The sequence below is a fragment of the Gracilinanus agilis genome, chromosome 6 (assembly GCF_016433145.1).
Source record: "Gracilinanus agilis isolate LMUSP501 chromosome 6, AgileGrace, whole genome shotgun sequence".
NCBI lineage: Eukaryota > Metazoa > Chordata > Mammalia > Didelphimorphia > Didelphidae > Gracilinanus > Gracilinanus agilis.
The window spans coordinates 232893791-232907821 of record NC_058135.1 but is presented as its reverse complement, the minus strand read 5'-3'; the positions used below and the strand labels follow the sequence as shown (position 1 = coordinate 232907821).

Sequence of the window (14031 nt, the reverse complement as noted above, 5' to 3'; positions counted from 1 at the left end):
CTTTCCTTCCTTCCTTCCTTCCTTCCTTCCTTCCTTCCTTCCTTCCTTCCTTCCTCCCCACCTCCCTCTGTCTCTCCTTCCTTCTTTTTTTTTCATAGGGTGGAGTGGTAAGAGGAAAAATGCTTTATAATGGTAATTAAAATTTGCCCTATTAAAATGAATTGTCTTTAAAGGGAGAAAGGTGGGGAGGCTTACTGATTGGATATGGGAGGCAAAGGAGAAATATAAACAAAGTTTTTAGGAGGGAAAGAATATTACCAAGTTGAGGGTGTGTGGAGTGAGTGAATGCTGTCTGCATAGACCTTCCCCAAATCCCTTCAGTTCTGGTCCTTGATGCTAGGATGTTAGGACACCTGGTATGGCAGAGAAGTTGAGCCTGATTTCCCTGGTGATCATTTCCAGAGACAGCACCTCAGCAAGCTGGCCAACGTTATCAGTGATGATATCCAGAGGCTTTTCCTTCCACCTCACCTCCTTCCTGGCCTGCTTGGCTCCCCTAATTCAGTATCCAGCATCCTCTTTAGAGTTGTTGGATGCCAGGCTCTGTAATAAGCCCAAATACAGAAAATCATTTGCCTTCAGATAGCCACTTCCTTCTTCAATTAGGAAAGATGCCCAAGGCTGGGGCCAGGCATGTACATTTGGACACTCTCCAGTGAACTTTTTTTTAACCTGATCTTTTGTCTTAGAATCAATACTAAGTGTCACTTCCAAGGCAGAAGAGACATAAGGGTTAGGCAATAAGTGACTTGCCCAGGATCATATAGCTAGAAAGTATTTCAGGCTAGATTTGAACTCAAGACCTCATGTCTCCAGGTCTGGTTCTCTTTCCACTAAATCAACTAGTTACTCTTCTCCAATGAACCTTTAAGTCTGGTATTATGATGTCATAGAACTTTTCTTTGCCAAGGAGTTGTTCAAAGATCTCTTCTCAGAAAGTTTGGAGGAGGAGGAGGCTGGCTGACCATTCTTAGCCTAAGAGGGAAGATATGGTAAGATGGCAAAATCATTATTGTGAGAGTCAGAGAACTTGGGTTCGAATCCCACTTCTGATTCTTCATTTCCTTTGGCAAAGTGTTTAACCATTCTGCAAGTCAGTTTTCTCATCTGGAAAATAAGGTTGGACTAGATAGCCTCTCAGGTTCTTTCTAGTTCTAGATCTATGATTCTATAACATAGTGCCTACCCTTAAGAATCTCCAATCTTTTACAGCCACTATCCACACTTTTGCAGTGGGGGAGCCACTAGTGATAGGGCACAGTGGACCCTATCCTTGGGAAGCTCCCAGCCCGATTATGGGGAGGACCTTAAGACTTTTCCAAGATATTCTCATTGCGCTTACCATAGGAACTTGCACGTAGTAGGTGCTTATGTATGTTGAAAGTATGAGGGGTCTTGAAACTATGTCAATTAAAGATCAATTGAAGGAAGTAGGGATGTTTAACTTGGAGGGAAGACTTGTGGGAGAACATGAAAACTCACCTCAGTCATCTGAAGAGCTATCATTGAGAGGAGAGATTAAATTTCTTTTTCTTAAACCTTTACCTTCTGTCTTAGAATCTGTATTGGTTCTAAGGCTGAAGGACAGTAAAGTCTAGACAAAGGGGGTTAAATGACTTGCCCAGGATTACACAGCTAGGAAGTGTCTGAGGCCAGAAACTAGGACCTCCCATCTCTAGGCCTGGTTCTCAATCCATTGAGCCACCCAGCTTCCCCCTAGACTTATTCTTTACAGCTGCCTTAAGGCATAGCTAGGATCACAATTATCAGCCAGGAAGGCACAGAGGCTAAGTCTAACCTTCTCATTTTACAGAAGAGAAAACTGAAGTCAAGGAGGTTAAATCATGTAGGTGGTAAAAACTGGGAATTGTGGTCCTCTGAAACAGAGCCAGAGTTCTTGGGAGCAGAATTTGTAGACAGAAAGTTCTCCCTTTTCATCTTTTCACCAATTTTGCTATCTTTGTCTTTTATTTTATTCATTTAAAGATATATACACACACATATATTCAAAGGGGTCTGTGATATAAAAATAGTTAAGCCCCTGTTCTAGTCCAACCCCTTCATTTTACAAAAGGGGAAACTGAGTTTCAGAGCTAGGAAATGCCTGGTCTAATATCAGAGTGCTAGCAAATTTGAGACAAACCCAAATACCCCAACTTCAAGCTCAGTGTTTTTGTTAGCACCCTAAGCCATTAACACTGGATTCTTTCCTTTTCTTCCTGTTAGACTGATGCTGTGAGGATTAGGTAACACCTATCAGACATCTTAAAGCTATTGAATTAGTCTAGGCACGTATGTGGTTCCAGAGTTAATAAATATGTTACCCGGCAGCCCAAATGTGCCTTCTGCTTGTCTGGCTTCCCTCTGGAGGGAGGCAAGGACAGGATATTGGAGATGTACCAGTGTGGGCCCAATTGCAATTCACACCTGCAGAAGGAACACTGCATTTTATGCTGGGAGGCCCAGACCTAGGGCTGACAGACTGGCTTGATTTATTGTTCCAGGCTCCATTATTTATGAAAACCTACAAAGCATAATGGGACAGACATGGCCACTGGATCCTTCACTGACTCCAGGGGAGCTTTGTAGACTTCTTGTATTACTTACTGACTTTATTCATGGCTCCACCAATGCCCCTCACCAGTTCATCTTCCTCCAGACCCACTCCTTTTTTCTCACTCTGGCCTGGGATAGGGAATCAGTCATAGGACACTGAATCTACCCACTGGGACCCTACAGCAGACTGGCAAAATGAAGGCTATCAAAGAATCAGAAACTGGAGCTGAGCAAGGGCACTGAAGTCACTCTGTCCTTCCTCCCCTGGGGCAGGAGTGCCAAGACACCAGCTGCCAGAGGCAGCTCTGAGGGACCTCAGGGATGATGTGTGAAAGAGGTTCAGTTTCAGTCATTAAGAAAAGAATACCTGAATCCTCTGGGTAGGGTCTACTCTGATGAATGGAAGTAGCCTTTCCCACGTTTCCTTATTTCACAGGTTTGATCAGCCTCATTCCCCTGAGGCATAGAGGCTATATAACTTTGTGATGCTCTGACACTTATTCACGTTCATGTTGTGAACAAGGAAAACGCCTCCATGCCTGGTCTTCTGGACTCTTAAACTAGATAGAGCACTGAACCTGGTGTCAGGAAGACCTGAGTTCAAAACCAGCTTCAAACACTTAACTAGCTATGAAATCCAGGACAAATCACATAACCACTCTCTGCCTCAGTTTCCCTCATTTGTAAAATGAAAAGGTTGGACTTGATGGCTTCTGAGGTCCCTTCTCTCTCTAGATTATGATCTTTAATGCCAAGGAAGTCAGCTCCTCATGGAGGTTGAGGTCACACAAGAGAATAAATGATTTATACTGAAATATCGGAATATTTAGAAGCTGAATCAGGAGGATATATCCTGGACTAGAGATAGCCCGGGGCATTATGGTCACATCTTATTCACACCATAGCTTCAGAGATCAAGGCAGAAGTGTCCAGGGTGCTGAATAGAGAGATTTCAAGAGGAAACTGTGGACAAGCTGACTTCTAATGGTGGGGGAGAAGAGAGACTGGGAAAGGTGTAGCTACCACCTATTTAAGTCTTATTGATTCTTCAAAGCCCAACTAAGCTCTTACCTTCTCCAGGAAATGTTCCCAGACTACCTTGGCCCATGTTTTCCTTTTTCCTAAGCTTCTATGTTTTTTATAGTCTGGACATAATAGTTTTCTAATTGATTCATATGTATTAATCTTACCTCTCCAGGAAACTGTGGGGCCTTAAAGGCAGGGGCTATGTTTCATAAATCTCTTATTTCCCTTTAGCTCTCTGTATGGGACTGGACACATTGTGCCTCCCCAATGAAGTCGGCTCATTGATGGATTGAATGATGATGTCACTGTTACCCAACACCTGGTACTACTTCCTCTGGGTATTCATGTCTAGTAAATCATGTCTCTGAGCCCACCCAGTTCCCTCCCTAGCATCCAAGACAGGGTTTGCACAAAGCAGCTGCCCCGTACAGTCTGGGGTGCCTGCTGACTGCTAACCAAGAAAGTGCCCAGATAAACCCCATCAGGAAATTGTTCTCCATAGCTACTGGTTTCAGAACCCTCTAGCTGATCCAGGGGAAGGTGAAAAATGCCCCATTAAACTCAAGCCTAATGAACTGTGTCTGGACACCTGGCTCCATGAAGTGTGGGGGCACCAAAAGAGAGAGAGATAGAAGCAGGCATTAGAGGCAGCCATCAGCAGCCAGAAGGTATCTGTCCCCCTCCCAGTCCTCTCCACTGTGTCAATGTAGTGCAATAGAAGCACGTGGGCCAGAGCAAATAAGCTGAACAAATAACACTTTATTTTTAAAGCTCTCCTTCCTTCTCGTCCCTCCATATCCCACATGTCTAGATCGATCTTTTGGGCCTCATTAGCTGCCTCAAAAGCCAAGGCAGGTCCCTCCCCAGGTGTTGAGAGAGAGCCAGGTGATATCCCTCCTTCCCCCCTCCTGTACCTGAATCCTCCCCTGCCCCCTCTTTCTGAGTCCTGGTTATTCTGTCTTACTGAATGAAAGACTCTATTCTCTAAGCTCCATTCCAAACCTGTTGGCCCATTCCCCTGAGGTCCTCTCAGAGCCCACCCCTGACAAGCACTAGCATCCAATCTTCTGACCCCCTACTCCCCACCATGCCTCTGTGGGTTGAGTTAGATCAATGATCTCCCTTCCCAGAAGCAACCCAGTTGGTTTTTATAGGATTTTGAATTGAAAGAGATAGAAATTTCAACTGGTTTAACCTCCTCATTTTATATATGAGAAACTTGGTGTCTAAGAGGTTGTAAGTGATTTAGCCAAGGTCCAATAGGTTGTCTGAACCCAAATAACAATGTTCTTCCTTCTATGCCATTCTTTCCCATTCTAAACCATAGGCTCAAAGATCTAGACATGGAATCTCATCAGGGGAGATAGTTGCTCCAGACTGAATTCTCCTTAAAAATACAGATCAACAGCTGTTTTATAGCTTAGGTCTGGGATGGCGAACCTTTTGGAGACCAAGTGTCTAAACTGCAACCCTCATTCCTTACCCCAGACAGGGGAGGTAAGAAGTACTTCCACTGGGCTGCTGGGCAGAAGGGAAAGTGTTTAGAGAAATGTCCGTAGGTGTGTATGGAGAGAGGGAGGGGATCACCCCCCCTGGCATGTGTGCCATAGGTTCACTAACATGGGCTTAGATCCTAAGATCATAAATCTAGGGTTGGCAGAGACTTAGAGTCTATTTGGTTCAACCACTTAATTTTATAGATGAGGATACTGACCCAAGGTCCCATGGCTAGTAATTATCAAAGGCAGGATTTTGATCTAGGTCCTCTAACTCAATACCCTTTGCATTGTGCCATTAGATTATTAGGCTGGCAGGGGTTGGGGAGTGGTTTGTGTTTTTCTGCTTCTCTTGGTCTCCCCAGTGCTGCCTGGAACATAGGAGGCACTAATAAATGTTAGTTGACTGAATGACCATGCTGCCTTCCTGAGGCATGTCTTTATGCTTGTCCAGCTCTTCATCTTACTTTCACTAGGAATTTACTTTTTATCCCTCCATTTGTTTATTCATTCATTTATATATTCATTCATTCATTCATTCATTGGTTTGTTTGTTTATTTGTTTATCTATCTATTTATTTATTTAGCACTAATTTGAGCTTTGCACTGATTCTTTTCTATTTCAGGGTTGTCCTGAAAGTAGTGTTATCCAGGGTAACTCTTCTAGGGTTGGCTGGAATGGAATGATGGTGCTAGTGAGGAGGGATTGGATTTTTCTTCATTTCTTAAGCCTCGTTCTCCCCACTGGAAGAAGTGGAGACAATGACTGATGTATAGAAATATAATTTATCCCAGGAATGACAGGAAATAAGCAGCACAATAGATAGAATGCTGGACCTAGAGTCAGGAAGACTTGTATTCAAATCCTGCCTCAGTCACTTATTAGCTGTGTAACCCTGGAAAAACCATTTAGTCTTTGCCCACCTTAGTTTCATCAGCTGTAAAATGGAATCACAATAACACCTTCCTCCTGGAGTTGTTATAAGGATCCACTGAGGTATCTGCTAAAGCACTCTATATGCTAGCTATGCTCAATAGCATCCTATCCTTGAGGAGGTGACTTTAGAGGATGGATTGGACTACTTGACTACTAAGATCCCAGCTCAGAAATGCTGTGATTCTGTGACTTACTGGAGATGGAGGTGTAGATGGCGAAGGCCTTGAGGCTGGTCATCTCCTTCCTACGAGTCATCTCTACCTGAGCACGAAAGATGTTTTCCCAGGCGTAGAGTTTGAGAAGTTTGATTCCCCGGAGCATTTCATTTGTCTTTTTCAGCCTTTCGTTGGAATATTCCTGCCAGATTCACATGGAGTTAGGTGGGTACTAGTTTGACCATGATCATCTCTCCATCTTCCTACCCTGACACCACTCAATAAACTTCAGTGGCTCCCTATGACTTTTGGGATCAAATATAAACTCTTCTGTTTGCATTTGAAGCCCTTCCCATCTTTTAAATAAAAAAAAAAACTCTTACCTTTTCTCTTAGTATAAGTTCTAAGACAGAAGAACAGCAACAGCTAGGAAATCAGGGTTAACCGATATGTCCAGGGGCACACATCTCGGAAGTATCTGAGGTCAAATTTGAACCCAGGCCTGGTGCTATATCCACTGTGCTACCTAGCTGCCTCATCTTTCTAATCTTCTTACAAATGACTCCTCTTTGAGAATTTCCATATTCAAGTCATACTAGCTTACTTGCCTCTTCTTGCTGCCTCCTTAGTGGAGTTCTCCATGTTTGTATCTAAACTGTTCTTTCTAGCCTCATCCCTTTCATGTACCTCATGTTCCTCAAGACAGCTCCACCAGTATGTCTTTTTACATAAAACTGTTCCTAAATCCCCGATTGCTAGTGCCTATTCTCCCAATTATCTTGAACTTAAAGACTAGGTATTTTTTTTATGTTTTTTCCTTTTATTTCTTCTGTCTATGATTGTATATATATTATTGCCTCCACCATTAGGACATAAGCTCCTTGCAAATAAGGATTGCTTCATTCTTTGTACTTGTATTCACAGAACCTGGCACATAATCAATACCTAACAAATTCTGGTTGATTAATTCTAGTCTTTGCTTATACTATTCCTTCTACCTGTTATGTGCCTCCCCTTCCACCCCATCTATCAAGATCCAGATCACATGCTTCCTCCTCCAGGAAGCCCTCCTTCCTCTTTTCTCCAGGCAGAAGGGAGCCTTCTGGTTTCTGAATGAGCACATATGCTTTGTTGTCTATGTCTCTTTTCAGTTCTTATCATCTTTGACTTAGTACATATCTAACTTCCCTTGCTACAGATCAATCAACAAGCATTTGTTAAGCACCTACTATGTGCCATCTACTGTGCTAGGCACTGGAGATACAAATTCAAACATCAAATAGTCCCTGTGTTCAAGGAGCTTAGATCCTGTTAAGGACTGTGAGCTGCAGGAGGGCAGGGATGCTTTGCACTTTGATCCTTGGGTATCTTCCTCAGCACCTTGGACAGGGCTTTTGCACACAGAAGAGATTCAGTAAATATCTAATTAAAGCTCTTACCTCTGCATTTTTGCTCATCCTAGTCCTTCCTCCTCTGGAAGAGCTTCCCTCTCTTCTTTGACTATCCAAATCCTGTACATCCTTCAAAATCCAGACTAGGCTCCATCTCCTCCAGGAAGTTTCCACCTTCTACCTTATCTCTTACTGATCTTGCTAGCCCTTCCTAAGGAAGAAATTCACTATGCACTTGTTATAGAGTTCTTTCTTGAACTTCTTGAGCAGCCTTGGGAGAGCCACTTAATCCTTCTACGTCTCAGCTTTATCATCTATGAAATAGGGGCAACAGTGTTGTATCTACCTCATGATGTTATTGTAAGTCCTTTGGAAACCTTGAGGGAAGGATACATGTGAGTTCCTACAAACATGAGACTTTAACATTTACTTCTGTTCTGTTTTATATTGTTAATTGCTTTGTAGCCTATAAGCTCCTTGAGGACAGAGACTGTGTTTTCTACTTCTCTATAGCCCTATACCTATATCCCTACATCTCTATAGCACAGGAAGAGTACACAGTAGGAGCTCAGGGTTGTCTGATTTACTAACAGGGACTTGAATCCTCTGTGAGATGATAAGAAAGATAAAAGTCTTCAAGACTGTAGTGGCAAAATAATTTTCTGGAGAATCTGGGGGAATCATTTAGATTGTTCTCTAGGGGAGAGCTAGGTGTCATAGAGATGGCTAGATAACAGGAAGATATGAGTTCACATTTAGCCTTGGCCACTTACTAGCTGGATGATCTATGGTAAATCACTTATCTTCTCTGTCTTGGTTTCTCCACAGGTGAAAATAATAATATCACCTACATCACAAGATTTTTAGGAGAGTATAAGATAATATGGATTGGGGAAGGTAGGTGGTTCAGTGGATAGAGAGCCAGACCTAGAGATGGGAGGTCCTGGGTTCAAAATTGGCTTCAGACACTTCCTAGCTATGTGACCTTGGGCATGTCACTTCAGTTGCCTAGCCCTTACTGCTCTTTTGCCTTGGAACTGAAACTTAGTATTGATTCTAAGACAGAAGGCAAGTGTTTAAAAAAAGATAACATGTATGGAAATAGGTATTGAGTGGTTATACATGTATAACTCAGTGGAATTGCTTGTCAGCTCCAGAAGGTGGGGAGGGAAGAGGGGAGAGAAAAAACATGAATCATGTAACCTTGGCAAAATACTTAAATAAATCATTAGAATTGAAAAGAATTAAAGTGAATTTTGCCTTTATCTTAAGGAGAAATTTGAAGAAAATTCTTAAGAAACTGCAATAAGTATTTGAAGTGAACAGAATAGTGAAACTGTACTTAGAGAAATGAAATCAACTATTATTATAGTGAGAGTTTAAGGTGACTATAATCTTTGTAGCCAACATACTGGATATGGTTGTCTTCACTTTTTTATTAACAATTTCATTCATTAATAAATTGAATACATGAGTAACTCTTCCTACAAAAAAAGATATTATGTATAAGTTGCTTTGTAAACTTGAAAGTCTACATTTCTATTGTTTAGTCATTTTAGTCATGTTTGGTTTTTTGTGATCCCAGTTTGAGGTTTTCTTGGTAAAGATGCTGAAGTGATCTGCCATTTCCTCCTCTAGCTCATTTTATAGATGAGGAAACTGCGGTAGACAGAATTAAGTGACTTGCCCAGGGTCACACAGTTAGTATCTACATAAATGTTAGCTATTATCATTGAAGATTTGTTTGTTATAATGCAACCCTATATTTTTTTTTCATGTTCCTATAACCTCCCGGTGAAACAAAAGTTCCTTTCTGGGATATAGCATGCTTGAAGTTGGACTAGGGTAGAAAAAGACATCCAGAAGGTATCCCCTTGGTTCTTTTCTCTACCATCTGATTCAGCCAAGATCCAACTAGAGAGGGGGAGGAAGGATTAGTGGAGAAAGAGCAGCAGTGAAGGGTGGGGGAAAGATAGGACTTGGTCAGGGGAAGGATAGATGAGGGGGAAATGAAGGCATGCCCTGAAGATACTCACCAATGTACTCCTCTGGGCTTGGGAGAGCTTAGTAGCCACAAAGTACTGGATAGGAGCCAAGACAATGATGACAGCTGCTCCAATTAGGGCACTGACCCCAAGGAGGTAGTAGAGAAGAATCACCCCCACAATGATCTAGGGAGATCAAGGAGAGAGAAAGTCAATTCACAGGATCCCATATTTCAAATTGGAAGAGATCTCTGAAGCTGTTTAGTCCAAAATTCATTTTAAAACTGAAGAACAGCATGTTTAGTTACTTGACCAGGTTTATATGAGCAGTAAGCATTAGTAGAAGGATTCAAACCCAGGGCCTTTAACTTCATAAATCAGTGCTCTTTTCATTGCAACCCCAGTGCTTCAACAAATGTTGCTTACTATATGCAAACAACTGCTATGGGCACTGGGGATACAAAGACAAGAAGAAAAATGATCCCTTCCTTTAGAGAGCTTACATTCTACTAGAAATACATTTAAATAGACTAAATATAATTTGAGGAAGGAAATAGCAGTAACAACTAAGGAGATTATGTAAGCTTTCCTGTAGGAGATTACCTGGAACCTTAAAGGAAAGAAAGCCCATAATCCTCTAGTGTTCTGTCAACTAATGCCCTAAGGCTTCATCCATGTTCTATTAAATTCTCATGTTCTATAAAAATTGAGGAGTCTACTGACTATTTTGCTCCTTTAACCTTCAGAATTCTTCCCTTCTCAGTTTGACCCTTTGGATAACAGGATGTTTTGGGGTCAAGAATCAAATATGACCACCACTAGTACAGATGGAAGGTGGGTTGTTAAAATTCATGGACTGGAAAACTACCTTAAAAGACTTCCTTATTCTTCATTCTAACCAGCTCTGTTGTCCACTTGGGTAAACTGAGAGGTAGGATTACACAAATAAGGGTCAAGACAGAACAATCTTCTCCTTGCCTCTCCCATTCCTATCATCTTGAATACTATATGGTAGATAGTGTTAAATGGAGAGGCATTGCCACAGTCCCTTGTTGACTGCTGAAGTGGCTCAGGCTCCAGCCTTTAAGGCAATTATTCTGCTCACTTATTTTACTCTCAGGGCCTGTGTAATGTCTGGAATCGACCCAGATATTGTTAAATCAAACCCCATATTTATTCACAGAATCAATTCTATAGCCCGAAAGTTATCATTTTTCATTTTTCTTTCCCTGGCATGTTTAGTATTTTTACGAGTCTGGTGAATCATTTCAGAAAAGAGAATTATCCTATTCTCAGACCTCAAGAAAATGATTACTTGCTCATGAATATTTATGAAAAATGCAAATAGTCCTCACCGATGCCCAAAGCTTTTAGCTCAGAGGGAGGATCACAGAGCCTTTGTGTTGGAAACCAGGCCCTTAAGCCATGTGTCTTGTTTCAGAGCATATAGACCTGACTGCTGCCTATAGTTAAATAGAGAAAAGGAAGCTGAGATTCCCCCCTCAGTAATCTCAAACTATAGTAATTAAGCGACTTGTTTCCTTTGGGAGCTTGAGAAGGGTTCTTTCCATTCCTACTAATCACAAGGCTGTCTCTGGCTTTAATAAATAGCCTTTTGAAGAATCACTTTATCACCCAGTTAATGAACTAAGGTTGGAAGAACTCATTAAAAGGGAAGGTAACTCTGCTTACCCTACTGCTACCCCATCACACCCCCTAGAAAACCTCCATTGCCTCCATTCTTTGTCTGCTTCATTGGTTTTGTCCACAATCAGAAGTAATTATGTAGCCAACAGAACAGACATCAGGAATTAGCAGAATATCAGCCATATGCCCACATCCCCTGACTGGTCATTAACGGCAGGGCATCTGCACTATGGCCTGTCTCTTCCACTAGGCTGAGCATTTGGCTAAAGTACTATTACTCATCCTTGTTGTGATGACACAGACATCTATATCCCCTGGATCTCATAGGTAAGAGATGATTATAGAACCTTCATTCTTCACCTCCTGGTTCATTCTCACTCCTTCATTGTTTTGCTCTTGCCCCTCAAAATATGCCCTCCTCCAAGGGTCTGGCTGGCCTCCATCAAAGACAATACTGGGTCACTGGATATGAATTCCAATACTTTTGGGAGTGGGGGACAAAGGACAGTGTTAGGAATACTTCCTTCCTTTTCATTTTTTTTTTGCATCATTTGTTAACATAGCTGCACAGAACCTATCACCTAATTCATAACTCTTCATTTTGTTCATAAGATTGACATGAGATGAGAAAACATGATCCAGTGCAGGTGAAGTACATGAATACAGTGGGTTATTACTATGTTGTAACAATGAATATGAAAAAATTCAGAAAAGCATGGGAAGATTCGCATGAACAGATGCAGAGTAATGGATACAGAACCAGGAAAACAATAAGCACAATGATTACAACTATGTAAATTGGAATAACAACAAAAATGAAACTGAATGTTGTATAATTATAATGACCAAGTTTAGTCTCAAAGAGGAGATGAGAGAATGCAGAGCTTCCTTGGGATTGGTGGGGAAGGGTGCTGGTGACTATGGGTATGGAACTATACATGACAGAGTTTTTGATATATTGGCTAGTTTTGCTGACCTAGTTTTCCCCTCTTTTAAATCTTTGTTTTAAATGTTCTCTGGAAGGAAAAGTAGAAAATATCCCTCCTAGACCTGGGGCAGTTTTCCTAGAGGAAATCTTAATTGACAATAAAATCGGGGAAGAAGACATTTGCCTCTTTCCAACCCTTTTCATTCATTCTTTATTTTTAAACCTTTACCTCCTATCTTAGAATCAATACTGTGTAAGGGCTAGGCAATGGGGGTTAAGTAACTTGCCCAGGGTCACATAGCTAGGAAGTATCTGAGACCAGATGGGAAGGCCTGGCTTTCATCTCCAACCCTTTTCTAAAGTATCTGCCCCTATGGAGCTATATAGCATCAGTTCATTTCAGCCAATCAGAGATCTCATTTCCTTTTGCATGCATAATATCATACCCCCAAGAAGCTCACCTTCAGCTTGGGTATGATTAGGGTAACACAAGAATTATAAAAAGAAAAGATAAAGAAAGAAAAATAAATTAATCTTTAAAAATACTATGAGAGACCATCAAATACTTTGCTAAAATGAAATTAAGCTCTACCTATAGCAATTTCTTGATTTACAGATCTAATATCCCTGTCAAAAAGATTAGTCAGGCATAAAGATTCTTGACAAAGCCATGCATTTGATTTAGCAAGTCACTTTGTTGGCTTGAATCATTTCTAAATATCAGCTGTGTTTTTCAGACTGCCATCTCTGAGCAATGAGAAAGACAAGCACTCAATCATGGGATGTCCTAGAGGAAACAAGGGAAAGTGGTTTTTGCTCACAGAAATGATTTGGGCAGTGGTGAAAACAGCACTGCAGTTGGAATGTGGAGATTTGTATTTGAGTTCTGTGTGACCTTAGACAAATTATTTCACTCAAAAGAGTTTTGATTTCCTTTTTTGTAAAATGAAGGTGTTGGACTAGATCAGTGATTCCCAAAGTGGGTGCTATGGCCCCCTGGTAGGTGCTGCAGTGATCCAGGGGGGTGGTGATGGCCACAGGTGCATTTATCCTATTAATTGCTATTAAAATGTAAAAAAATTAATTTCCAGGGGTCTAAGTAATATTTTTTCTGGAAAGGGGACAATAGGCCAAAAAAGTTTGGGAACCACTGGACTAGATGATCTCTACAATCCCTTCTAGCTCTAAGTATTGTGATTCTTTCTATCTGTGACAGTGGTGACTGTAGCCTTCAGAGCAAGGGGATACATAGAATTGAGGTGGAGGACAGATATGAGGGTCTGGATGTAAGAGGTCAGACTCAGATGTGTTTCCCAGAGAGGGATGACCTCTTAGTTCTTACCTGTGCAGGCATTGCCCACAGGTTTGGGCACAAGAAGAAGAACCACATGAGCTGATTAGTGTCAATGGCAACCAGGTTACAGATTTGTCCAGCAGTCATTTCTCCCATGGATAGATTGGACGTGGAAAGATGCATAATTTTGTTATAAATCTTGGTCTAGGAACAAAAACAGAGTGCTTCAGGCACACAGGTTGATAATACTTTTTCCTTCCCTTGCTGTCAAGATTCAATCAGTTCCTATATTTCCAAATCAGAGTTTTTGCTTATTAGACAAAACAAAAAAAATTGTTGAAAATCACAGAACCAAAGAAATGGGTAGGGATGGTAGTATACAGTAGAAAAAAAATGAATTTTAAGTCAGGAGCCTTTGAATCCCAGCATTCTAACATTAAGTGCCTGCTAAGTGTCAGATAATGTGCTAAGTGGTGGGAATACAAAGAAAGGGAAGAGAGTGTCTGCCCTTGAGGGACTTACAATCTAATGAGAGAGAGAGAGAAAGAGAGAGAGAGAGAGAGAGAGAGAGAGAGAGAGAGAGAGAGAGAGAGAGAGAGAGGGAGAGGGAGAGGGA

The 14031-nt window shown here is 41.4% G+C and overlaps 1 protein-coding gene across 1 annotated transcript in view; it reads right to left on the bottom strand.

The window, feature by feature from the left end:
- Positions 1–14031, bottom strand: part of ABCC8 (ATP binding cassette subfamily C member 8) — a 119740-nt gene that overhangs the window by 51835 nt on the left and 53874 nt on the right. Inside the window, exons 8-12 of the mRNA XM_044681809.1 lie at positions 13464–13619; positions 9598–9732; positions 6210–6372; positions 2604–2685; positions 484–543 (exon numbers count right to left, since the gene is read on the bottom strand). Of these exons, the coding sequence (XP_044537744.1) occupies positions 484–543; positions 2604–2685; positions 6210–6372; positions 9598–9732; positions 13464–13619 (596 nt within the window). The remainder of the gene's footprint in view (positions 1–483; positions 544–2603; positions 2686–6209; positions 6373–9597; positions 9733–13463; positions 13620–14031) is intronic.